The sequence below is a fragment of the Peromyscus californicus genome, unplaced genomic scaffold (genome assembly GCF_007827085.1).
Source record: "Peromyscus californicus insignis strain IS unplaced genomic scaffold, ASM782708v3 Scaffold_6__1_contigs__length_162567912, whole genome shotgun sequence".
NCBI classification, from domain to species: domain Eukaryota; kingdom Metazoa; phylum Chordata; class Mammalia; order Rodentia; family Cricetidae; genus Peromyscus; species Peromyscus californicus.
This window is the reverse complement of record NW_026294584.1, coordinates 74,496,505-74,523,432: the sequence shown is the minus strand read 5'-3', so window position 1 is coordinate 74,523,432 and position 26,928 is coordinate 74,496,505. Positions and strand designations below refer to the sequence as shown.

At 41.7% G+C, this 26,928-nt stretch overlaps 1 protein-coding gene across 2 annotated transcripts; it reads left to right on the top strand.

The window, feature by feature from the left end:
• Kbtbd2 (kelch repeat and BTB domain containing 2) lies at positions 1–25,429 on the top strand. 2 transcript variants are annotated; one of them, XM_052720465.1, is made up of 4 exons: positions 1–133; positions 11,653–12,133; positions 20,662–20,827; positions 22,741–25,429. In XM_052720465.1, exons 2-4 carry the CDS (start codon positions 11,964–11,966, stop codon positions 24,274–24,276), a joined length of 1,872 nt encoding a protein of 623 aa, XP_052576425.1. In that variant the 5' UTR covers positions 1–133; positions 11,653–11,963; the 3' UTR covers positions 24,277–25,429. The 2 variants fall into 2 exon arrangements, with proteins under 2 accessions (XP_052576425.1, XP_052576426.1); XM_052720466.1 differs by lacking the exon at positions 1–133 and adding an exon at positions 9,856–9,978.
• Positions 25,430–26,928: the final 1,499 nt, after the last annotated feature.

Here is a 26,928-nt window from a genome sequence, read left to right as displayed (position 1 = left end):
CCGTAGGCCGTGACGGCCTAACCCAGGAGGCGCGCGGAAGCGGGGGCGGAAGCGGGCGGCCCGGGTCCCCGCAGCGCCGCCACGCCCCCGCCGTGCGTGCGGCCGCGTGAGTGCAGCCCGGCGGAGCGGCGCGGTGAGCGGGGCGGCGGGAGCCGAGGGTGGGCCCGGCCGGGCGCGAGGCGGGCGGGCGGGCGGGCGGGCGGCCTTTGTGGGCCGGGGCGGCGGCGGCGGCGGCGGCGGCGGCGGCTTTCAAACCCGGGCGCTTCCGCCGAGCGCGCGGTGTTTCCGGCGCGGCCTGCGCGGGCCGCGGGGATCGGGGCGGCGTCCCGCCGAGGCAGAGCTGTTTTTGCCCCGCGCGGGTCGCGTGGTCGTGAAGCGGCGGCCGACGAAGGGCGACCGAGTCCTTGCTTTTCTTTTCTTTCTTTTTTTTTTTTTTTCTTGGCACATCGGCAGTAACCAGGAGAGACCCGGGTTAGCACAGGTCCTGTCGCCCTCGGCCTCCGGTGGGAAGGGGAAGCTGCCCTTTGAAACCTGTTTGCTTTAGACGGAAATCGTAAATTGGAACGCGACTCTCAGCTTCTCCCGATGACTCTGAAGACCGTAGAGCAGACTGCTCCGCTCTAGTGCAGTTGTTTTGAGTTAACGTGTGCTCCCCCTTCCCCCGGCCCCAAGCCCCTGGCCTAGTAGTAGTTTGATTCCTTTTTTATAGCTACTTATAGGAAAAGGAATGCGCCTCTCCGGGCTGCAGATCTCTAGGATTTCCTTGGTGGCCCCTCTGAGTTAAAACAAGAAATGAAGATAATAAAATTGAAGAGACTTTGCTTTGTGAACAGCTATATGAGCTTTGTAAAAAACGGGGGAAGACCGTACTGGTCACGTGTTGTTTATACATGAATCTGTAAGTCTGGCTCACTGGGCAGACACCGAGGAACAGCCCTATCGACAGTGTGCTCTGAAATTACATTTTCTTTCTGTGAGGCAACTAGTTAATACGTTTGTTTGTTTTGTTATTTTTTCCCCTCATTTCTTTTGAATTGTGAATTCTTCCCCAAATTTGAGTAATACAGACCAAATCTTCTGCAGTTGAGAGAATGCCTTCGTTTAGCTGGTCTTTGGGTAAAGCCATTTGTAATCTGAGGACCTTTTGAAAAGTCAAGTCAGTTACTTGTTTTTCCCAATCTCTGCGATGTGGAATGTTGCTGTTCTTTCCGTCTGTCTGATAACATTATGCCTTTCCGCTTTGCTCTTTTGTTAGTCTAGTGCTTTTTCAGATACTTTTAGAGCAGGGCCAGAAATCTTCGAGAGAGTATATAACTCTTGGCAACTATGACGTTTGTGTTGATGCTGCTTTGTAGTCCGTGTGTTTCCCCAGAGTTATTTCCTCTTCAGATAAGTGCTGTACTTCTCCCTTTTATTTCCATAAGAGCAATACTGTAAAATCTGTTAATTTTATTTACAGAGACTATAAGGAGATGAGAGAAATAAAAAAAGGCGTCATAGTGACTAGTGTGGCTGCCATAATGAGCATTTCTTTGTATCTATGCCTTGAATATCGAATGTGTTTCCGACGTTTGTTAAATTCCTAGAAACCAGAATTCTCTCTTGAGGTAGACTGTATTACAGTGTAACCCAGACTTGCCTTGGAATCCTGCTTAAGCCTCTTGAAACCCGGGATTTCGGACTAGCACTACCATGCTATGTTGAATGCAGTCTTTAAAGCTAGAAAATACCTGGTTTTCCACAGAGTTGCGTGCTGTTTCGAAAGTAGTTGACCCACCTTCCCAGCCACATTCCAAAGACAGTTGGGGCTGAGAGAATGATTGGCTTTGCTGTCCTGAAACGTAAATAAAAATCATAGAGTTGTTTACACACCAATCTTTCCCAGTTCTGCAGAGTTTGAATAAAACAAATACTTATGTAACTTGGGGTGTTAGGGATAGCAGGTTAGTTTCAAGCAGTCTTAGGTGTGTGAAGGGTGTTCCTGATCTGTTTGTCAGCAAATTGGAGTTCTTAGATTCTTTCATGGGAAGGAGAGATTGCCGTGGGAGAGTTGAAGACAATGTATTCAGTGGGAACATCTCCTTTCTTTACTCCACTCATATCAATGACAATAGTGACTTGTAGTGCCTTCCACTGCAGGCAGGGGCTCCAAGAACTTTACCTTTGTGGTTTACTTGTTTGTTTATTTTGCAACATTGGGGATGATAAACAAGCACCCTGCTTTTTATTACTGAGCTATAGCCTCGGCCCTTGGTTTGTTTTTTGTGGCAGAGTCTTCCTGGGTAGCCTAAGGTCTACCTGAGCTAGCGTGACTCCCCAGCCTGTTGGGGGCATGCTCAACATCAAGTTTTTAGTTTTGTTTTTCTGTAAGGAAACACATTTTAGTAGTCATAATCAGTGTTAAGGGTTGCCCCTTGCAGCCCTATGTAAGAGTGCTTGAGTATCTAAGATGATACTTACATAACAGGCTATTAGGAATGACAAGTTAATTTCAGCACTATTAATGTATGAAACAGTTCCTGGTTCTCATGTGGAAATTGTCTTCTGTTGTGGTTGGAGAAATTGACTGCAGAAAATGGAGTGTTAGTGGAAAAGTTTGGGTCAGTTTTGCCTCAGTTCAGCCTGCCTCCCCTTCTTGAGACACTGAGTAAAATGGAGTGGTAAAGGAGTGATAATCCAAAATGGTATCCTGTGCTCAGTTGTTCTGTCTTAGGCTATTGGTAACTACTGATCATAATTGAGTTGAGGAGCTTGGCCTGATGTAATTTATGTAAGTGCATATCATTAGCCTGACTGAGCTGTGTGCTCCTCTTCAGTTTGAGAAGGAAGGGACATTTGGGAACAGACTTCAAGTTTTATTAGAGTATGGGAAAGTGCTAAAATTTATCAAATTTAATAATTCCCCTCCCCCCCAGCTGAGGACCAAACCCAGGGCCTTGCGCTTGCTAGGCAAGCGCTCTACCAGTGAGCTAAATCCCCAACCCTAAATTTGATAAATTCTAAAAACAACAAAACAAAACAAAAAACGAGCCTCTTCTCCCACTTGTTTCTTGTTCTAACTCTAGAAACTCGTTTGTGTAGCGTTTGTTGTTTAAAGATCAAGTAGTGAGCTGGGCACACCTCCAGCTCTTGGGAGGCAGAGGCAGGCAGATCTCTGTGAGTTAGAGGCCAACCTGATCTACATAGTGAGTTCAAGGACAGCCAGGGCTGCATAACAAAAATAAAACAAAAAGATCAGATGTCTTTTCTAAACATTCTCAATTTTTGGTTGATTTGGTAGCTGTAAAGGAAGCTGCTTCTGATCCTATTTAGTCCTCCCAAAGGAGCGACCTCTTTCAAAGTGAGGCTTGTTCAGTGGCTGTGCCTTCCTGGCTCTGGCTTTAATTTGTCTGCACATTTTAAAAACTAATTTCACTAAAATATGATTTAGAGCTGATCGTGGTGGCTCATGTGTGTGCTATTGGCATTGGAGAAACTGAGGCCGGAGATCAGATCGAGACAAACCTGGGTTATGTAGAGTACTCCAGGACAGCCTGACCTAGAGTGAGACACTGTTTCAGAAATACCACAAGTTTTATCAAAGATAAAAAGAGGGGGCTGCATTTGGGATACTGTGTTTTCCAATGCTGGGATTGAAGGCAGGACTTAATTGCACTTGCACCCCTTGTTTTACTTTTGACAGGCAAATAATTGTATGTATTTCTGAGATACAATGTGAATTTGAGAGATTTGTTTTTTAATTATATATGTAATTCTGAATGTGGGTATGTGCACATGTGTGGGTGCTCTAGGAGGTGAGTTGTCAGATACCAGAGACTGTTGAGATTGATGTGGGTGCTGGGAACTGCACTTAGGTTCTCACAAAAGTAACCTCTGAGCCGTCTCTCCAACCCCAACGTAAAGTTTTAATGCATACATTTGGAATGATTAAATCAAGTTATTTAATATGCTCATCATCACCTTACCTACCTAGGTGGAGCGAGAGAAACGTTTCAGATCTCCCCTTAGCAGTTTTTAGATTTTGCTGTTTGAGACCTTCTCAGCTGTAGCCCAGTGTCTTGGCTTCTCTTCCTCTTTCTCATCTCTGGCTGTGAGGAAATGCCCCAACCAAAGCCATAGGAGGCTTTATTTTGGCTCGAAGTTCCAGATTATAGTCCATGGTAGCTGAGAAGCCACAGCAGCAGGTTTTAAGTGAGCTGGCCACATTGCATCCACATTCAAGAGAGAGACATTGCTAGTGCTCAGCTTCCGTCCTCTGTTGTGTCCAGTTAGGACCCCCTCCAGAAAATGGTCTCACTCACAATTAAGATGGGACTCAATGAGTCACATGAATTAACAATCAAGATAGTCCTTACTCAGCAGGCGTGCCCGGAGGCCCACCTCTCAGATAATTAGCAGTTTTTGTACAATAGCATTATTACTGTGGAATACCTCACTGTGTAATAGACTGTAAGACTTATTTTCCTGTCCAGAATTTTGTAATGTAACAACTGCGAGGGCTGGAGACATGGCTCAGTGGTTAAGAGTGCTGGCTGCTCTTCCAGAGGTCCTGGGTTCAATTCCCAGCAACCACATGGTGACTCACAACCATTTGTAGTGAGATCTGACGCCCTCTTCTGGCATAAAGTTGTACATGCAACTACAAGCCTTGTTCACACTCTTTCTCCATCATTTATCTTTTGAAGACAGGGTCTCCCTCTTAGCTCAAGCTGGCATGGAAGTCTCTGTGAAGCCCAAGTGGCCTCAGATGTGTAATCCTCCTCTTGCAGCAGCCGTCCAAGTTCAGGGATTTCAGGGAGTCACCAAGCCTGTACTTCCCTGCCTTTTTACACTTCATTTTTCATCCACAACTCAGTTCATTGTTGATAGGTCTCATTTTCACGTTGAATTAGCTGTTATTGTTACCACTTTGAGTGTTTCAGTAATACTTTGTTTATGTAGATTAGCAGATAACTTTTCTCCGGCGTGGTTTGAAGCTTGCAGCCTGAAGACTTACATTGCATACTTGGAGGATGGAGGCTTCTGCGAGTTAGATAGGCACTCCACCACTGCACTGTCTCCAGACACTTGGACAGTTCAGACAGCAAACCTAAGTCCTCTGGTACTAACCAGAGACTATGGATGGCATGTAGAGTGACTTGACAGTCGCTTACCATGGCTTCATCTAATGAGTGCTTGCATTTGATAAATCTCTCTCTCTCTCACACACACACACACACACACACACACACACACACACACACACACACACACACATATCCTCCTGCCTCAGCCTTGAGTGCTGGGGTTACGGGAATGTGCTGGCTCTTTGTATAAATAGACCTTTGTGAAACTTGTCTTTTGCACATCTGTATTTTTCAAGTGTATGTAATTATTTCTGTAGTTAATAAAACAGGAAGCAATTTTAAGTAGTTTTGGACCAGGTCATTATAAGTAATAGTTGTGTTCTTTTCCTTTGTTTTGTTTTTAGACAGGGCCTCACTATGTAGACCGGGCTGGCCTCAAACTCACAGATTGCCTCTGGGTGCTGAAATTAAAAATGAGCACTGCTGCACCTGGCCTTTGTGTTTCTGATTTTGAGACAGAATCTCTTCCTGTGTAGCCCAGGCTAGCCTTAAACTTAGAATCTTCCTGCCTTGGCCTCCCAAGAGCTGATTTTCAGGTGATCACCACCATATTCAGACAGTAGGGTTTTTTTTTTTTTTTTTTTTTTTTGGTTGATTGGGTTTTTGTTGTGTTTTTGGACATGGGGTCTTGAGCTCTTAGGCTCAGGCATTCTTCCTGCCTTGGCTGTTGGCTGGGATAACAGGTGCTTATGTGTGCCTAGCTAAGTATTTTTGAATCTGTAACAGCCTTTCTCAACATGTATAAATCTAGATGTCTTCCTTTCACTTTTGGGCTTAATTTTGGACCCTTAATGAAGGGTACTCGTCTAAGAGAAAAACTATTGCCAAAGTCCACTGAACCAGAAATAGCAGTGTTGGAATAGGTAAGAGGTGTTAGATGAAATCCAGGTATGGTGGCTCATGTCTGATATCCCAGCATTCGCTGAGGCTGGAGGGTTTACTGTGAGTTTGAGGCTATTCTGGACTCAGTTCCAGACAGTTTGAACTACAGAAACCCTGTCTTAAAAAACAACCACCAATACCAAAAAAAAAAAATTTCAGTTTTGAAGAGAAGTATAATACAGGTAAGGTAAGATGCAGTTAACTAAAGATTATATTTTAGTTCAATTTTCAATAATTTAAGGCTGTGCTTACTTGTCTTTATGATCTAAAGAGAAGATACTGTAATAAAAACTGCAGGTATATATTTTTCAGTCGGTAGCTCTTCATCCTGCAACACTGCAAAGATGCAGTAGCACTTGTATTCACAGCACTCAGGCAGCTGAGGCAAGGGTACCCTTGGGCCAGCCTGAGCCACATAGTGAGATCCAGCTCCCCACCCCACCCCACAGCTGGAGTGTTAGAGTGCTTGCCTAGGATACAGGACGCCCTGGATTTACATAAACCAGTTGTGGCACACTCATGTAATCCCAGCACTGTAGAGGTAGAGACAGGAAAGAGGTCCAGCCTGAGAATATGTCATGAGACCCTTTCTCAAAAACAAAGCACACACAAACAACAAAAACACACACTAACAAAAACCACTGCTAACAACAAAAGGAGATTAAAACAATGGTATGGTCAGTTTTTTTGTGAGTAAGAGTTGTATTAAAAAACCAAGTCCATTCAATTGCATGCTGCCTTTGAGATGAAGGAAGAATAATAATGTTTTGAAAGTCTATTTTTTAAAATTAGGTAATGTATTTCATTTGTTAACAAAACCCAGAATATTTAAGTAGATAATAAATTTTCCTTTCTCACTGTGAGCTGCTTTTAGTGGTGGACAAGTACTTGCTGGGTCTGCACATTTTACTTGTTCTGCAGTATTTCTTAAGGCAAAGAGTAAATAAAGTACCCTATGTCTCTATCAATAATTTGTAGTTTGATCAGGGGATAGTGGCACAGACCTGTAGTCCCACTAGTGGAGGTTGAGGCAAGAAAATTTCAACTTAGTGGCCAGCCTTGGCAATACATAGAGATCTCTCCAAAACAGAAACAAACAAACGCAATCAAAGAAAAACCCCAGCAAACCAATGCCCAAATTTGGAGCTTAAGCTGACCCTGTCTCTCCATAAAACAACCTTGGGCTGGAGTGCCAGCAGCTGAACTTAGTTTAGCAGTGGCGAGGCCTTAGGTTTGTCCCCATCTCCCTTTAGAAAAGCTTGACAGTTATAGGAAAGCTGTAGTTGAGGGAGAATGTTCCCAGTACCAGCGTGTTCCTATAGTTATCTGTTTCATTCTTTTGCCTGCCCCTGATGGATTTCCCTGGTTTCTAAGAGACTTAAAAAGTCAGCTGTAGTTTTGGCTGTGATTTGTAGTTAGCAGTAAATGTACTTGGTGTTTGAGAACTGCTGTGGGATGTTCTGTATGGCAAATGTGTTGCTAATTAGTCAATAAATAAAGCACTGATTGGCCATTGGCTAGGCAGGAAGTGTAGGTGGGACAAGGAGGAGAATAAAGCTGGGAAGTGGAAGGCTGAGTCAGAGAGACACTGCCAGCCGCCAAGATGAGAAACAGCATGTAAAGATGCCGGTAAGCCACGAGCCATGTGGCAAGGTATAGATTAATGGAAATGGATTAATTTAAGCTGTAAGAACAGTTAGCAAGAAGCCTGCCACGGCCATACAGTTTGTAACCAATATAAGTCTCTGTGTTTACTTGGTCGGGTCTGAGGGGCTGTGGGACTGGCAGGTGAGAGAGTTTGTCCTGACTGTGGGCAGTAAATGTACTTGGTGTTTGAGAACTCTAGTGGTTGGCAACTCTCAGTACCTCAAGTATAATTATTGGCACATGGTAAATACTCAAAAAAAAATAGTTGAATTCGTTTTATCTAATATTAATTTATCTTCAAAGAAGCTAAACAGTTTCTTCAACATTATTCAGTAAAGGATGTCAGCTTCTATTAATAAGAAGGGATATGTGATATATTGTTATTGCTGTGCCGAGAATTGAGACCAGGGGCTGGAGTATGCCAGGTATGCACTCTATGATGGTGCTGTATCACCAATCCTTTAATTTTAGATATAAGAGAGTGATATGCAAAACAGGTGTTGAAAAGAAAAAAACGTAAGGTGTATTGTTACATGGTAGATAATGTAGGATAGTGTTTGAGACTTGCTGCTGTGATCAAATACTTGAGAAAACAGCTTAAAGGAAAAGACTTTGGTCCATCAGGGCTGGAGGATGTGGTGGCAGAGTAGTTCACATCACAGCAGTAACAGGAAGGGGCCAGGGCAAAATAAAGACCCCCAGGAATACCTCACTTCCCACAGTTCAACTGACTTTTGAATTTTGGATTTATTCATCAGTGGATTAAACCAGCCTCTAGTTCAGAGATGACCTTTTCTCTAGGAACTACCCTCACAGGCATCTCTCTTCAGTTACTTAATATAAGTGGTTCTCACTCCAATCAAGGTGAAAGTCAAAATGGGCCATTATGTACAGGCTCAGAGTGTTCAGAGTGTCTTTCAGGTTTTTCTTATAAGAGCAAGGAATTGTGTTACAGAAAGTATTGGTGTTGGTGGGCATCTCAGTTTGTTAATCATCCTGACCTTGTATATACAGAGCTATACAGCTCAGGTGTGGAAGTCACAGGACAACTATTCATGTTGCCATTAGTAAAGATAATCTGTTCAATTATGAGATGCTGCCCTAGATTTCTTGAGAGTTTTAATATAGTATATAGTAATATGTATCACATTACCTCTATAAAATATATAACTTCAAATTCTAGAACATATCTCATCCTAGGAATTTTGAATAAGGGGTTGTGGATGTGTGTTAAGATTGCAATTTTTTTCCAGACCATCTCTAACATGGAGCCTTGCATTATATTTGGTAGCAGCCAGTCATCTTAGGTATTAATAACCTCAGAGACTGTAGGGTAGAACTTAGATTTATGATGTAACTTTCACATCTAGAAGGAAGACAGAACCTTAAGTGACCCAGTCACTTTGCCTTTACACCTGTTTTAGTTACTTCCGTAGTTAACTTGCTGGACACCTGACTGTGTCCTTGGCAGTTCCAGGAGTTGTGTAGTTTGGCCAGAAGATACATTGTGAGCTCTTTGGCACTCTGAATGATTGACACTTTGAGGAAAAAGCAGTGGTTCCAATGATGATTATGCATATAGATTTTATGTTAAAATTACTTCTCTTTCTGATTTTGGAGTTTGTGGTTATCTAATTTAAAATCGAGGTAGTTTGGGGGTTAGTTTATGGGTAGCCACCTAATTGGATTTCCTTCTCCATTTTCTGGTTTATAATTCCTTTGACACCTCATGTTAGAAATACTGAGTTCCGAATATTTTGAAACTTTAACTCATTTGAATTTTTGCATGTTTTTAAATTTTATTATTGCCTGTTTTACATGTATGAGTGTTTTGGTTACATGTATGTTACGCCATGTATATGCAGTGCTGAAGGAGGCCAGAAGAGGGCCCCAGTCCCCTGGAACTAGAGTTACAGAAGGTTGTGACCTGCCATGTGGGCTCTAAGAACTGAACCCTGGTCCTGAAAGAGCAGCCAGTGCTCTTAACCACTAAGCCATCACTCTAGCTCCAGTTTTTGGTCTTTTATTAAGTGAATGTTATGTAGTAGAATATAGATAGGGTTTTCCCCCATTGAGTGGCGTTACTGTTTCTTGATGTAACAGAATGCATGGATAAAAGCAGTTTAAGGAAGGGTTTATTTTGGCTACAGTTTGTCAGGAGTTGACAGTTGTTGTGGTTTTCCTTCTTCCTTGGGGACCATTGGCCATCGGTCCAGGAGGGAGCAGAAGTGGGAAACAGGGATTGGAAGGCTGTGGATACGATGGAGATAGCCTTCCTGGAGATGACTTCAGTGAGACAACTCAACTTTATTTCAGACTCTAGGTAAAATATAGGATTGGGAAGATTGGGGACAAACCCTAATTTGCAGTTAGTGGCACGCTCCTATCATAGCTAATCATAGAATTAGTGGGAGCACGGCCCTATCAAAATGGCTAGAGCATTAACCTAATTTTCATGTGGGCATCAGGGGAAGAGCGTTTGCAGGGAACTATGTCCAGGGTCATTCTTGAGATGTCAGGTATCCAGGCCTAGAGACATCCTACAAAGGTGCCCTAGAGAGCAGGAAGTCTTGCTGGGGAGAGAGTCCTTCATGTTGCCAAGCTTGGAGAAAGCTGCCAGGCCATGGTAGACTGTAACCTCTGACCAGCAGGGCCTCCCAACAGTTGTCATATCACCCCACAGTCAGGGAGCAGCAAGTAGTGAGTGCTGCTGCCCAGCGACTTTTCTCCTTTCTATTCAGTGTGGAACCCCAGAGCATTGGGTGTGCTATCTAGCCTCCTTTCAACAACTGTCTTTTCACATTAACTAACCTAGAAACTCCTTCAGAAACACGCCCAGAGATTTGTTTTCATGGTGATTCTAAGTCTTGTAAGATGACAGTCAAGATTGGCCATCATTAGTGATTGCCTAGCTATTCCAATATTATTTGTTGAAATAATGGAGTCCTCTTCTTTTCTTATTTGGTTGATTGGTTTTGTTTTTCAAGACAGGGTTTCTCTGTGTAGCCCTGACTGTTCTGGAATTTTCTTTGTAGACCAGGCTGGCCTCGAACTCAGAGAACTGCCTGCCTCTGCCTCCCAAGTGCTTGAGAGATTAAAGGCATAGGCCACCACCACTTGGCTAGCCAGTCGTCTTAATTTCAAATCCCATGTTGATCGTGTTTAATTTCTTATGTGTATTTGGGTTTATTGGTGGTTTATAATGCATCTTAATGTGATAAAGTCTTTAGGAGAAACTTGTTTTTCTTCATTCAAATATTCTGACAACTTAAGTCCACACATTAATTTGGAAAACATTGTAATTTGTATAGTATTGGTGTTTTTCTGTGCAGCAATATGTTATTCTCACACAAACATTTCTGAGAAAGAACACACTGCAAAGAGATAAATTACACATACTTCTCGCGTATAGTTCAGAAAAGGAGATGTGGCCGAGTGGAGGAGTGCTTACCTGGTATGTTGTAAGGCCCTGGGCTCTGGCCCTAGCTCCTCAAAACAACCAACGAGTATTTGATACCTACATGTACAGACACATATATGTTAGAATTTCTTAGAATTTAGAAATTAGTCATTTTGAATCTAGTTGCTGTGTAGTCTTTGTGAATGTATAAATATGTCCGAAGAGTGACAGTCACCAGAAAAGAGGGCGTCTGTTTGAGTTTTGTTTCTCCCTTAAATTACGGTTACGTGTTGCTGGTAAATAACTAGATCTGGCTTTGCAATTTAAATTCTTTAAAGAACCTGAAAATCAGCTGTTTATTTATGTGCTTATTGTCTCAGATGTTTATTTCTTGTATGGAAGGCAAAAAATTTAAAGTACAACTGTTAGTTTTCTGCAGCCTAGTAATTTTAAGTGTTATAGACTTGAACAATTCATTTTCCTTCTAAAGTTGATTGAAACTTCATATAAATGTAGTATGTATTGAAGGCTGTTGATTTAAACACTGTATTCTAAAAGCTTGATCTACATATTCTAACTGAACTTTTTTCTTTTTAGTTCTGCAGAAAACCTACTGAACATAAGATGTTGCAACAAAATCTACCTCCTGAATTTTTCCCTTTTATTCATGAGCTGCATAGTTGCAGATTTGAGCAGGATGTCTGGAGAATCTGTTGAAAAACTCTAGCACAGGATGACCTAGCAAAGACTGTACGCCTGTAACAAGATACTCCACGATTGTGTCAGTTCTGGTTCTGAATGCTACAGATAACAGCAAGTGGACTCCTTTATTTCTGAAGTATTCATTTGACCTTCCATCAAGACGGACTTTTCTAATCTGTTCTGGGAGATATTAATGGAATACAGTCATGTCCACTCAAGAGGAAAGGCAGATCAATACCGAATATGCTGTGTCCTTATTGGAACAGTTGAAATTGTTTTACGAACAGCAGTTGTTTACTGACATAGTGTTAATTGTTGAGGGCACTGAATTCCCTTGTCATAAGATGGTTCTTGCAACATGTAGCTCCTATTTCAGGTAAGTACTTGATCTTGTTTAGTTTGTAATAACAGTGTTATTTACATTTCTTTATTGCACTGTGTCGGTGCGGGTGTGGGTGGGTATGCCAGAGCTTGTGGTGGAGATCAGAGGGAAGCTTCCTTGCCAGATTTGGTTCTCTTCTTCTACCTTTATGTGGGTTTCTGAGAACGGAACTCAGGTCACCAGGCTTGCCCAGCAAGCACGCTAGCCCACTGAGTCACCTCACTGGCATGATGGTCTATCAATGGTAAAGTTTTTGGGTTTTTGTGTGTGTGTGTGTGTTTTTTTTTTTTTTTTTTTTTTTTTTTTCCTTAAGACAAAGTCTTAGTGTGTAGTTTTGGCTATCCTTGAACTCACTATGTGGACCAGGTTGGCCTCACAGAGCTCTGCCTGACTCTGCCTCCTGAGTGTTTTTATTCAGTACTTGTCAGAGCATTTCCTTATGTGTAAGGGACAGATGAAGTTTTCACAAAAGTATCAAATACATTGAAACTGACTAAAGTTTTACTTTGGGGGTGACATAAACTTTAAAATACTGTTGTTGCTTTTTTCCTTCCCCACTGCAAAGAAAAGTGAATGAGATATTTACTCTTATTTTTTTTTTTTTTGGTTTTTCGAGACAGGGTTTCTCTGTGTAGCTTTGCGCCTGTCCTGGAATTCACTTGGTAGCCCAGGCTGGCCTCGAACTCACAGAGATCCGCCTGGCTCTGCCTCCCGAGTGCTGGGATTAAAGGCGTGCGCCACCACCGCCCGGCTATTTTTTTTAATAGTGCATTTAGAAAATCATGGTTTATAAACTGAAGAGTTATGCAACAGACTTAAATAATTTTTAGGGCATAATTGATGCTGTTTAGACACTAGCTTAAACAATACCAACAGCAGAAATAGGTTCCACCTTAAGGGAAAGAACTTGGTTACTATTATGCTCTTCCTCAGTCTTCCAGACTCCATGCAGTGTTGGTGACAGTGTTGGTGCTCTGTGTCTCAGAACTTGGAAGTTTATTTAGTTATGCTCATTAGAAATAATAAAACTTTTATTTTCCTTTTTAGAGGAGAAAGGCTTATTATAGCTCACAATTCTGAGTTACAGTCCATCATAGACAAATAATAAGATGTTAAACTTTCAGGATGTTTCTTATCTTTAAGGTTCTTAAGAATAGGAGCTAAAAGGTAAAGAAATTGCTTTTTGCTCTCATCTTTAAGGTGAGTTTTACTCAGTATATGAAAAGAGACGGGATGAGAAAGATAAATTAAATGTGGACAAAGTGTATTCCTGCTACAAAAAATTGGTTCTGCTGCCTGTTTGTGGCAGCTGTAGGCAAGGCAGACTAAATGGACTTTGAAGATTGGTTTACATAAAAGTGAAGAGATGGCACATTCCTCACCGCAGCATCATCAAGCCAGGGCCCAAATGCCAGGTGGCTGTGCAGTGCCAGCCACTTGGTTTCAGTTTACGTTGTGGGTTTTCATGCTGTTTCATACACTGATTTTCCTCTCTGTTACAAAGCCTGTTTGCAATAATCAGGTGCTTTTTACAAATGGAGGTTACTGAATTTTTGGTGGATTTCAAGTGCAGACTTAGAAGCTATATACTAAAGAGCTTTGCACATAGCTGTGAGTGAGTGTGGTTCTGAGAATGGAACTCAGGTCATCAGGCTTGCCCAGCAAGCACCATAACCCACTGAGCCATCTTGCTGGAATGATGTTCTATCAGTAGGAATTGTTTTCAATGGTAAAGGTTTGGTTCTGTTTTCTTAAGACAGTCTTACTATGTAGCTTTGGCTGTTCTTGAACTCACTATGTGGACCAGCAAGATGACTCGGCAGGTAAGACCCTTGCTTACCAAGCCTGATGACCTGAGTTCAATCCCTGGGACCCACAAAGTGAAAGGACAGAACCAGCCCCTCCAGGTTGTATGCTGAATCCCACACATGAACTGTTGTGTACACACACACTCACACACAGTACATGTGATTAAAATTTACGGGTTATTTTTACAACCACAAAATTAATGAAGAAAAATGAAACCATAACACAGAAAATATTAATAGAATTTCTCTTGCATAGTTTTCATTTATTTTTTTTAATAATGCATTTAGAAAATCCTGGTTGTTTATAAACTGAAGAGTTATGCAGCAGACTCATAATAATAATTAAGAATAAGAACAATAGTCTTCATTTTTGTTTTTCAGACCCACTGTCTTAGCTGGCAGTAGAAATTCAGGGTTTTAGGTTCGGTGAATGGATACCTGAGTTCATAAGCTCTCTCTTCTTATGACTTAATTGCAAATTGATTGGCCATTATTGGAAAGAGTTTATTTTACAGGTTGACATCTGCAGAGTCATAGAGCTGCTGTTTCTGTTGCCCAAGCTGGTCTCTATTTTGTGAACTTGTATGATTCTCCTGCTTCAGCATTATTAATAATAGGGTAGGTTATGTAGTGTTAGTTACTGTAGCAGTCATCTGGTATAGTATTAAAACTATGGAATGCCTTTAATCCCAGCATTTGGGAGGCAGAGGCAGGCAGATCTATGTGAGTTTGAGGCCAGCCTGGTCTAAAGAGTGAGCTCCAAGACTTCCAAGAATAAACAGAGAAACACATTCCCCCCCATAAGAAAAAAAACTGTGCAAGAGAAATTCTATTAATATTTTCTGTGTTAACGGCTTCATTTTTTTCTTCGTTAAGTTTGTGGTTGTAGCAATAACGTTATGTTATGTAATTTTTTTTTTTTTAATATGTGTGTTAGTGTTTTTGCCTGCATGTATGTCTATGAGGGTGTCAGATCCCCTGGAATTAGAGTTACAGACAGTTGTGAGCTGTCATGTGGGTGCTGGGAATTGAACCCGGGTCCTCTGGGAAAGCTGTCAGTGCTCTTAACCACTGAGCCATCTCTTCAGCCCCCAATGTTATGTAAATTTTAATAACATGTGTTTATTGTGTGTGCATGTGCAACAGTTCAGAATACAGCCTGGAGAGGTTGGTTCGGTCCTTTCTCTTGGGGGTTCCAATTATTGAACTTCAGACTTGGCAAGCAAGATTCTTTACCTGCCGAGTTATCTTGCTGGTATTTTTAATGCTGTATTTATCAAGTTATTTACCTGAGTTGAGATTTTTGAAGACAGGGCAACTTTAATCTTTCATTAATACTGTAATATTACAGTTTTAAAGGCAACAGTATTTTCAAGGCTTCCATTGTTTATTAGTAGCTAGTTCCTTTCGTTTATTGGTTTATTTTGTATGTGTGTGGATGTTTTGCCTGCATGTAAGTCCAAACCACATGTGTGCTTGGTTCTCATTGAGGCTAGAAAAGGGTTTTAAATTCCCTGGAACTGGAGTTGTAGGTGGTTGTGAACCACCATGTCAGGTCCTGGAAGAGCAATCAGTCCTGAACAGCCATCAGTCAAGCCACCTTTCATTCATTCATTCATTCATTCATTCATTCATTCATTCAGTGTGTTGGTGTTTTCCCTGCTTATGTCTGTGTACTACATTCATGAGTTACAGGCAGTTAGGAGTTACCATATGGGTGCTGGGAATGCTGGGAATTGAATCTGGGTCCTCTGGAAGAACATTCAGTGCTCTCAACCATCAAGCCATCTCCAGCCCTCAGGCCACCTTTTAAAAGTATAAATTTTGTGTGTATGTTTGGCTGCATTCCTTGCCTGTGGAGGCCAGAAAGAGGGTGACGGATTCCCCGGAACTTGAGTTACACATGGTTGTGAGCCACCATATGGATGCTGGGAATAGAATCCAGGTCCTCTGGAAGAGCAGCCAACCCAAGTGTTTTTAACTAATGAGCCATCTCTTCACCATGCAGTTCCCTTCTTTAGCTTCCATGATTTTATGGGAAAATGTGATTTTCCTAAAGCAGCTACTTATATTTGTTTATTGAGTACACAGAATAGTCCAGTATGTGTGTATAATTAAAGCTTTATGTCAGTAAGATCTTGTGTTTGGACTAGATTTATAGCCACAAGAAGAAAACATGGGCTGGAGAGATGGCTCAGAGGTTAAGAGCACTGACTGGTCTTCCAGAGGTCCTGAGTTCAATTCCCAGCACCCACATGGTGGCTCACAACCATCTGTAATGAGATCTGGCGCCCTCTTCTGTATCCATAATAAATAAATAAATCTTTAAAAAAAAAAAAAGAAAACATACTAATTTTTTCCCTTATGTGTCTTTTCTTTGTACTGAGTAGATTATGGTCTAGCCCTTAATAATATATCTTTCTCAAGTATTCTTAGTTGGATCCTGCCTTCAGAATTCATGGTTGTTACATACACAACTAATTCTGCTTTTTTGTTTTTATGTTTTTATGTGTGGTATGTGTTTATTGTGTGTAGAGGAGTACACATGGTTATAGGTCAGGGCACAAACCTCCAGTGTCAGACTTAGCCTCCCATTTTGTTTGAGACAGTGTCTCCTTGTTTGGCACCACATAAGCCAGCCTTGCTGGGGAGTCTCCCTCTCATTGTAGAGAACTGAGCTTACAGATGCAACCGGGCCTGACTTTAAGTGGATTCTGGGAATCTGAACTAAGATCCTCAGTATTTGGGCAGCAAGCATTTTACCTGTTAGCCATCTCTCCAGTCCCCAAATTCTGCCTTTAAAGTAGTTGTCTTTTTCCTCTGTAGTTTGTTACCCAAATATTAATTGTATCTTGGTAGCACTGACTGGTTATTTTATACTCAAAATGATGGAGTTTCTACTTGAGAATTACTCGGCATTTCTGTGGTACTTCAGCTTGCTACATCATTATGTAATTCATTGTTTTTTCTTAAAAAAAAAAAAAGCCAGTTTAAAACTTAGACAAGGGGCTAGTAATATGACTCAGTAGGTGAGGGTATGTACCACCAGGCTAACACCTGAGTTAGATTCTCCAGAACCAACATGGTGGAAGGAGAAAACTGGCTCCCACACGTTGTCTTTTGACCTACACATACTGGCCATGGCACATACCTCCACACACAGTCAGTCAATGAATGTAAATGTTTAGAATTGTCCATGGTCACGTTGACTAGGCTTCTGCTATTTTTGATGTTGAGGAAGCAGTTACTTTACAGAAGTTGAGTGTCTGGTGACAGTATCACATAATTGTCCTCACTATCATCTCTATAGTTCCTCGTTCCTTGCTTCATGCCTCTTTCCAAATTACTGTCTTCTACTGGCGTGAATGTAAAAACCACTTAGGTTCCACTTCTATTCAAGAGTTCTTGCAGTTCTTTTTCAGGTTTGAGGGTTTTGAGTGAGTGTGATTTCTCTCCCCTGCCTACAGACAGATGGACAGACAGACAGGTGAAGCTGGTAGCAATAGATGTTCTGGGTGTCTTTTCTAAGAACACTCTGCTGACTCAGTCATGTTTATTTGTGTTCATCCTTTAGCCTTAGATGGGACTTAGGAGCTACCCTGGTTGACATTTTGGGTGCCTGTGTTCCCTCCCTGCCTGGCTGGACTTTTACATCTGCCCTTATTGCTCATTTTGTGCTGTATTAGGAAGCACTAGTAACTTCAGTTCCTTTTGCAGTATCTCTTTTTGGGGATGGAGCAGGGAAGTGCTATTTCAGCTTAGAGGCCACAGTCATCATGAAAGTAGGGCCAAGATAAGGGACCTGAGACAGAAACTGAAGCAGAGGCCAAAGGCAGGCTTTCTCTTGACTTCATAGCTGTTGCTTGGTTCTTAGAACTTAGCTAGCCCAGCTATGAACCCACAAGTCCTGGGAGTGCAGGTGCCAGCTACTGTGCCTGGCCACAGGTGTAGTTATTATTGTTTATTATTATTATTATTATTATTTTGTTTTATAGTTACTGGAGATTAAGCCCAGGGTATCACATAGGCAAGACAAGGGTTTTCCCACTGAGGTATACTGACCCTTTTAAAAATTTTGAGTTTAGGCTGGCTTTGAACTTGTAGTTCTCTGGCTTTAGTCTTAGCCTCCTGGGTAGCTACCTCCATAGTTTGATAGCCACACTTCTGTGCTGAGTGGTGTTGCGTGCATCTTGTGGTTCTTGTTTTTCTCAGGAATCTTTCAAGCACTCCCATCCCCTCCACACTGAGTTCTACTTCGATGTTGTGTGTGTTTTCTAAACTGGGATTCTTAGGTACGGTTTTCTTATGGGGGGTTGGGGAGGGGTGGTCTTCCTTCCTTATGTAACGGGCCATTTTATAGCTGAGTCATGGTTCCTGCATCAATGCCTAATCTCCAGCTTTCCTGGAGATTATATTATTTCCTTTTGACTCAGCTGGTCTTCACATATGCACAGTTTAACTCACCTTTTTGCAATGGTAAACTTCCCTTCTTGGCTTTACAATTTGTTAATGATTAATCTTTTTTCCAGGTATTTTATTGAAAGTAAACAGGTAGCGTTGACTCTTACCTGCTTTCTGCAGTATCCTGTTCTGTGTTCAGAAAATAACTAGGCTTTATCAGCCTTTTGTGATGGTTTTGGTATTCATTCCTGGCATACTCTAGCTCTAGCTAGATGCTTGTTCTGGTTCATAGCCTCTTACCTAGTTTTCAACCATTAGCTCTTGAGCCCTGTCCATTTTAGGGAAGAATTCACCATGGTTAATCTAAGCCCAAACATTCAGTCTCCTTCACTGTCTACAAGATTACTCAGATGACTGAGACAGCAGGGGAGACTGGAATAGAGCCTAAGGCCTCATGTATGGTACATGTAGTGCTCTACTACTGAGCTCCCTCCAGCCCTGCCCATTTAAAGGACTATGACCTGCTACTCATCTTTTCAGTTTGTGTTCTCTTAGACTGCGTGACCTTTATTCAGTTATTGCCCCTGAGCAGCTGTGTCCTGTCCAAGTTATCCAAATTGAATGCCTTCCTCATCTCTGTGGGACTCAAGCTAGTGACTGTTTGGGGACTCACTCTTTTATGTCACTGCATACAGAGGCTTTTTTTTTTCTTGTGTATGCAGTAATATTCTTCCAGTTACGGATTCTAATAGGTGAGCCAACAAGATGGCTCAGCATTTGCCAGAAAGCCTGACAACTTGAGTTAGTCTCTCGGTTCTACGGGGTGGAGAGGCAGAACTGACTCCCAGAAGCTGTTCTCTCACCTCCACACGTGGACTGTGGCCTGAGCCCTATCCTACACACTGTGGACATGCACAGTAAAGAGAAGTAACAAAATTCTTCTTAAGTAGGCTTTTCAAAGTTGCAGTCTGAGGGCTGGAGAGATGGCTCAGAGGTTAAGAGCAGTGGCTGCTCTTCCAGAGATCCTGAGTTCAATTCCTAGCAACCACATGGTGGCTCACAACCATCTGTAGTTAGATCTGGTGCCCTCTTCTGACCTACCTGCATACATGGAGGTATAACACTTGTATACATAATAAATAAATCTTTAAAAAAAAAATTGCGGTCTGAGCCTGATGTTTATCCCAGCACTCAAGAGGCAGAGGCAGGCAGATCTCTCCGAGTTCAGCAGTCTAGTCTACATAGTAAGTTCCAGGACAGCCAGAGGTACAGTGAGACTCTGTCTCAGAAGAGTTGGGGGTCTGTATTCCCACAATGTCAGTAGTCTTTCCAGCATAGTTTCCTGCATAATTTTTGTAAGAGCTGCATGTTTTTTAGGAAATTCTTTAGTGGTTTGTAAGCTGTTTAAATGTGGAATTTATATAGCATAAAATCCACCCATTTTTAAGTCAGCAGTCAGCTCTCTGCAAGTTTTACCACATATTCAGCTGCAAATAGAAAATATTATAAGAAAGAAAGCCTTACAGTCTAGCAGCTACTTTTATGTATTTACATTGTTTGAGGTATGACAAGTAGCCTATGAAGGGCTAGATGAGGGTGTAGTTCAGTGCGGATAGTGTGTGCCTTCCATGCATGAAGTGTCCTGAATTTAATCCCCAGTGCTACATGAACCAGGTGTGGTAGTGCATGTCTATACTCTAAGCACTGGAGGGAGAGGCAGGAGAATCAGAAGTTCAAGACCAGCCTAGATAGGCAGATTTTTTATTATTTATATGTTTATGTGTTTTAGACAAATATGCCTTGTTTTAAAAAGGGACTTGTGTCTTTGTTTTTTGTGCTGAGGGTATTCAGGAGCCATTTTACTTGGATTCATTTTCATAGTCTAAAACATTTCCGTTACCTTGGGTTCATTTTGACAGTCACTTCACAGTCCCTCATACAGCTCTAGTGAACCACCAGTCAGCTTTCTATCTTTGTATGTTTGGCAGTTTGGGGACATTTCATGTAAATGAACTCATGTCTTTTGTATCTGGCTTCTTCACCGAGCATGTTTTTGAGGTTCGTTTATTTATCAGTACTTCTGTTTTATTGCTGAATAGTACCCCATTGTGTGACTGTGAGGGATAAATTAATTTTGATGTCCCCCCTCAGAATGGCATAGTGGTTATTGTCTGCCTCGTCTTCAGCCCTGGGTTATACATGATTTCCTTATTGTCTTTGAAAGTCTTCTCTATAAGTAACTTCATGGAATAAACATCCTATGTTACCTAGCTTGTTTTGTTTTATTAAGCTTGTTTTCTGTGTCTCCTGTAGGGCCATGTTCATGAGTGGACTAAGTGAAAGCAAGCAGACACATGTACACCTGAGGAACGTGGATGCTGCCGCCTTGCAGATGATAATAACTTATGCATACACGGGGAATTTGGCTGTCAATGACAGCACTGTAGAGCAGCTCTATGAAACAGCTTGCTTCCTACAGGTAAAGCAGGCCTTTAACCTGCTATTGAAGTGGAGCTTATTTTGTCAGCAAACAGTATTTCCTTAGTGATTTTTTTAAGTTTATTTTTATGTGCATTGGTGTTTTGCTTGCATGTATATATGTATGTGTGAGGTGACAGATCCCCTGGAACTGGAGTTACAGACTATGAACTGCCACATGGATGCTGGGAATTGAACCTGGGTCCTCTGAAAGAGCAGCCAGTACTCATAACCAGTCATCTTTCCAGCCCCTCATTCATGATATCTTTTTTTTTTTTTTTTTTTTTTTTTTTTTTTTTTGGTTTTTCGAGACAGGGTTTCTCTGTGTAGCTTTGCGCCTTTTCCTGGAACTCGCTTTGGAGACCAGGCTGGCCTCGAACTCACAGAGATCCGCCTGGCTCTGCCTCCCAAGTGCTGGGATTAAAGGCGTGCGCCACCACCGCCCGGCCATGATATCTTTATCTGTACAATTTTAATGCTGATTTTATATGGGCCAAATTTTCTGGTTATAAAATGTAAAATGAAAAAAATAGAATTTTCTCAGTTGGTAAGCAGTTTTATGACAGGAATGTAATTAAAAAAGGAAGAATGAGTGACAGTAACAGCCATATTGAAACACTAAATTTTTTCCCCCATTTGTTCAGGGGTAACACTGTATTAAACACAAGATCTTCTATGTGTGGTTTCAAAAAGAGAACCTAATAAATTAAAAATAAGTAAGCTGGGTGTGGTGGTACACACCTGTAATCAGTACTGAGAAGGCTGAGGCAGGAAAATTGAAAATTCCAGGGTACCCAAGCTCTGCATATACAGTGAGACCTGTCTTGAAAGAGAGACAGAGACTAATTTTCATACTGGTTTCATAGCTTGCCTAATGCACTGCAAAATTTAGATTTCAAGTTAAGTATTGGTTGAAGTTAAAAGAGTGTTTACAGTGTTTAAAACTTAATTTCACTAATGTTTGATGGAACTCTCACAGACAAATTTAGATTGTTATGGAAGATTTGATGTTACTAATGGTTGTGGACTATATTGAACTATTAAGTAGTTAAGTAAAATTGATGATTGATGCATTTTAGTATGATTAACTGTTCTATATTTCTCAGACTCCCTCTTCAGATTTTAATAAGAATATGGGTATTCCCATCACCTCTTTCCCTGCCATGGAATAACACCTTGTACTTGGGAAACTGGTGTTTTCGGCCAGGCGTGGTGGTCCCATGCTGCAATCTCAGCAGCTGGGAGGTGGAGAGAAGGGCTGCTTGTTTGAGGGCAAGGCCAGCTCCGTGTAGCAAGCCCTTATCTCCAAAAACAAACAAAAGAAACAAAGTTTCTACCAAGGGAGAACTTTGAGATCTCGGGGACCAGCATTAAACAGGCATTTAGATCATTCAAATAGCTTTTTTTTTTTTTTTTGATTTATTTATTATGTATACAGCGTATATGACTGTAGGTCAGAAGAGGGCACCAGATCTTATTACAGATGGTTGTGAGCCACCATGTGGTTGCTGGGAATTGAACTCAGGACCTCTGGAAGAGCAGTCAGTACTCTTAACCTCTGAGCCATCTCTCCAGCCCCTCAAATAGCTTCTTAAATCTGAGATTACGGCATGTGTCACTCACAGCAGCCTGAATAAGAGAGGTAAATAGGCCATTGGGCAAGAGGAAATGGAAACTGTAGTCTAGAAGTCTAATATTATTGTTGCAGGAAACTGTCTCTTACCCAAACACATAGATCTGGAGGTAAAACTTGACAGTATGGGGGAGTCTGCTATGGGAAACTTATATCTTCCATAAAAGTAAACTGGAAGGATGTGAGTGTAACTCTCAGGTAGGGGGTACTGGATTCAAAGTCTCAGCATTTTTTAAAACTATTTCCTATTTATCATCCCTTCCCCACCTCCCTTATTTTAGGTAGAAGATGTGTTACAGCGTTGTCGAGAATATTTAATTAAAAAAATTAATGCAGAGAACTGTGTTCGGTTGCTGAGTTTTGCTGATCTCTTCAGTTGTGAAGAATTAAAGCAAAGTGCTAAAAGAATGGTGGAGCACAAGTTCACCGCTGTGTACCACCAGGAAGCATTCATGCAACTGTCCCACGATCTACTGGTTGACATTCTCAGTAGTGACAATTTAAATGTAGAAAAGGAGGAAACAGTTCGAGAAGCTGCAATGCTGTGGCTCGAGTATAACACCGAGTCGCGATCCCAGTATTTGTCTTCGGTTCTTAGCCAGATCAGAATTGACGCTCTTTCCGAAGTCACACAGAGAGCTTGGTTCCAAGGCCTCCCACCCAACGATAAGTCTGTTGTGGTTCAAGGTCTTTATAAGTCCATGCCCAAGTTTTTCAAACCAAGGCTTGGCATGACAAAGGAGGAGATGATGATTTTCATTGAAGCATCATCAGAAAACCCTTGTAGTCTTTACTCTTCTGTCTGTTATAGCCCCCAGGCAGAAAAAGTTTACAAGTTATGTAGCCCGCCAGCCGATTTGCATAAGGTTGGGACAGTTGTAACCCCTGATAATGATATTTACATAGCAGGGGGCCAAGTGCCCCTGAAAAACACAAAATCAAATCACAGTAAGACAAGCAAACTGCAGACCGCCTTCAGAACTGTGAATTGCTTTTACTGGTTTGATGCACAACAAAATACCTGGTTTCCAAAGACGCCAATGCTCTTCGTCCGTGTGAAGCCATCTTTGGTTTGCTGTGAAGGCTACATCTATGCAATTGGAGGAGACAGTGTTGGTGGAGAACTCAATCGGAGGACTGTAGAGAGATACGACACTGAGAAGGATGAATGGACAATGGTGAGCCCTCTACCTTGTGCTTGGCAGTGGAGTGCAGCCGTTGTGGTTCATGACTGCATTTATGTGATGACATTAAACCTCATGTACTGTTACTTTCCGAGATCTGACTCGTGGGTAGAAATGGCCATGAGGCAGACTAGCAGATCTTTTGCTTCAGCTGCAGCTTTTGGCGATAAAATTTTCTATATTGGAGGGTTGCATATTGCTACCAATTCTGGCATAAGACTTCCCTCTGGCACTGTAGATGGGTCTTCAGTAACTGTGGAAATTTATGATGTGAATAAAAATGAATGGAAAATGGCAGCCAACATCCCCGCTAAAAGGTACTCTGATCCCTGTGTTAGAGCTGTTGTGATCTCAAATTCTCTTTGTGTGTTTATGCGAGAAACCCACTTAAATGAACGAGCTAAATACGTCACCTACCAGTATGATTTGGAACTTGACCGGTGGTCTCTGCGGCAGCACATATCTGAACGTGTGCTGTGGGACCTGGGGAGAGACTTTCGATGCACTGTGGGGAAACTTTATCCATCTTGTCTTGAAGAATCTCCATGGAAGCCGCCAACTTACCTTTTTTCACCAGATGGAACAGAGGAGTTTGAACTGGATGGAGAAATGGTTGCACTTCCCCCTGTATAGGGGAGGTGAGGGAGTGCACGTGCAGGACTTGTGATATCCTTTGTTAAACCAGAGGATATAAAAGGACTAAGTATGAGTACATAAAAAATCTATCTTTGATACATTTTATTTTTATGGCCTACTTAATATTTGCATCAGTATAATATATATCAGTGTGTCAGACAGAAAGATATGCTTCTGTAATATGAAATAGGTTATTTGATAATTGAGAAACACTTTTATGTGTATCATGTGAGCATAAGAGTCTGGATTATCTAACATTGTTAGCCCTGTGTATGTACAGTCCAGAACTTCACTTTTAAAAGTTATTTCCTGTTCCTAGTGTGGTATACCAAAATTGTGCTGAGATTATTTTAGTATATGTATTGAATTCCCGTACTTCTAAAGTCCTGGAATATAGTTTTTCTAGCATAATTCAGCTGCACTTAACACTAATGTTCATGTCAGTATAGAAATGTCTTTGAAATCCTAAACTATTGTTGAGGAAGATCTCCTATGTGTCTCTGGTGTTACACAGGGAAAGCTGTGACTGCAGGATCAGTCTCACTATCTACTAGGTGCATGTATTCCCTTCCCACTGACTTACACTTGTCTATCTAGAATACAGGTTGTCCAGTCAGCTGGTCACTTACCAGGTGTGGACTTAAGTTGCTGGGCTTGCAAATGAATTGCTAGTCCCTCATTGTGCGGGTCTATGTGGAGCTTTAATCCGTAAATGTCTCCACTTTCTATATTACATTAACGTTGGCTCATGCATATAACCACCTGCTGCTGATGTAGTTCTCCATCTTAAAAAGATTTAGAGTGGATTAACCAGGTCATTACATCTTAATTTAATAACGAGCATTACTGTAGAGTGATTGTGTGTAGGTATCTATTAGGTGTGTTTTTTAACCTGATGTGTGTATGTTTGGGGGTATAGGGGTAGGAAGGTGGGCCGTGCAGGAATCGTCTGCACTGACTGTGCAGGAGAGCAGACACTAGCCCTGCTCTGGCATTAATCCCAGGAACCACTAGCAGCTGTGGGCACCACCAATGCAACATGAGCACAGGTGCCTCGTGACAAACATTGCTGGCATGTTCAACTGCATAATGCTCTGGCACTGTATTTTGAATGACATTAATTTATTAAATAAATTGTATATAATCAGTATCTGGCTTGGGTTTTTTCCTTCTTGATGGGAATGCTCTAGCTGTGCTTTCAGTTGAGGTTTGCCGGGCCCCTGGTAGACGGTGTCTTGAAAGTCTGTGTGAGATACACACAGAGAGACTGATCCCCTTCACTGCTCTTTCACTTTCTCAGTCCCCTTCTCCAGCCTCAGTTTTGGTTTGAAAATACTAAATAGAGAATTGTAGAAATGGACAGTCCGTAAGTTTAAAATTGATGCAGATTAAGCTGCATGTTTGTATTGAATAAGATACATATCTGGTAGCCAGTTAATAACCAACTTAGTTCAGCGTCACTGTGGCATGAAGGTGCCACATTTAAGTAATTTACACCATCATAATTGCTGATCTTCTGGGTTCTAGTTTATGAAATAAGTTTTTACAATTAAGTGTATAATAAAGCCATGTAAAGATGGTATATGTAGGATTTTGTTCTGTGCCCAGCTTAGGTATAGGGCATCTTAGGATATGTCTGGAGATAAGAGATCTATTAGAATCGTCTGGGGGTGTTCTTCTAGAAGTTTGAGATGAGCAGGGCAGTGTTGCGTCACACCTCTCGGGAAAGTGAAGTGCTCTACTTGAGTGCTGCTGGTTCAGGCCTTAAATAAGGATTTAATAGATGACCAGTCTGTGGTCATGTTTGCAGACCTTAACTCAGTTGCTCATGGAAGGAAGCAGACTCCATAGTATACTTAAAGTGCTAGAGATTGAACCCAGGGGTCTGCATATGCTAGGCAAGCATCCGACCACTGAGATGCCACACCCCATTTTAGTTAGGGTTTCTATTGCTGTGTAAAACACCATGACTGCTAGCGACTAGCGCTTACAGTTTATAAGTCTATCATGTAGGTAATTGAGGGCAGGAACTGAAGCAGAAGCCATGAAAGGGTGATGGTTTACTGGCTGGCTCATGGCTTATTCGGCCTACTTCCTTATACAACCCAAGATAACCTGCCCAGGGGTGGCACCACCCACAGTGAGCTGGTCCTCCCACATCAACGATCCAGTCAAGAAAATGCCCTGCAGACCTATCTAGTGGAGTTACTTTTCTCAGTTGTACTTCCTTTCTCCCAGATGACCCAGTTTGTGTCAATTTGACAAAAAACTAACCAGCACACCATCATCTCTTGGAGAATTTAACAGTTTTCTAACTGGGCATAGTGGTACATGCCTTTAATCCCAGCAGTGGCGCCTGAACCTCAGAGGTAGAGGCTAAGCTGGTCTATGTAGTGTGTTCCAGGACAACCAGAGCAGCATAGAGAGAGCCTGTCTTAAAACAATTTTCTAAATTTTTGTTCAGTGAGAAAAATTTTTTTGGCTGCAATCTATATGCCATATAATTCATCTATTTAAAAACACAGTTGAGTAACTTGAATAATATATACAGAGTTGTACAAGTATTACCATGGTCAATTGTAAAATGTTTTCATGCTCCTCATCCCATTTTCCCTTCCGAAGGGCCCCTCACTGGCCCTTCACCACACT

What these genes read in the sequence shown, in the direction of transcription:
- Kbtbd2 (XM_052720465.1), top strand. Translation starts at nt 11,964, where the DNA reads ATGTCCACTCAAGAGGAAAGGCAGATCAATACCGAATATGCTGTGTCC. An exon ending in ACATGTAGCTCCTATTTCAG is followed by an intron (nt 12,134 to 20,661) that starts GTAAGTACTTGA and finishes TGTCTCCTGTAG; the next exon opens with GGCCATGTTCATGAGTGGAC. An exon ending in AAACAGCTTGCTTCCTACAG is followed by an intron (nt 20,828 to 22,740) that starts GTAAAGCAGGCC and finishes CCCTTATTTTAG; the next exon opens with GTAGAAGATGTGTTACAGCG.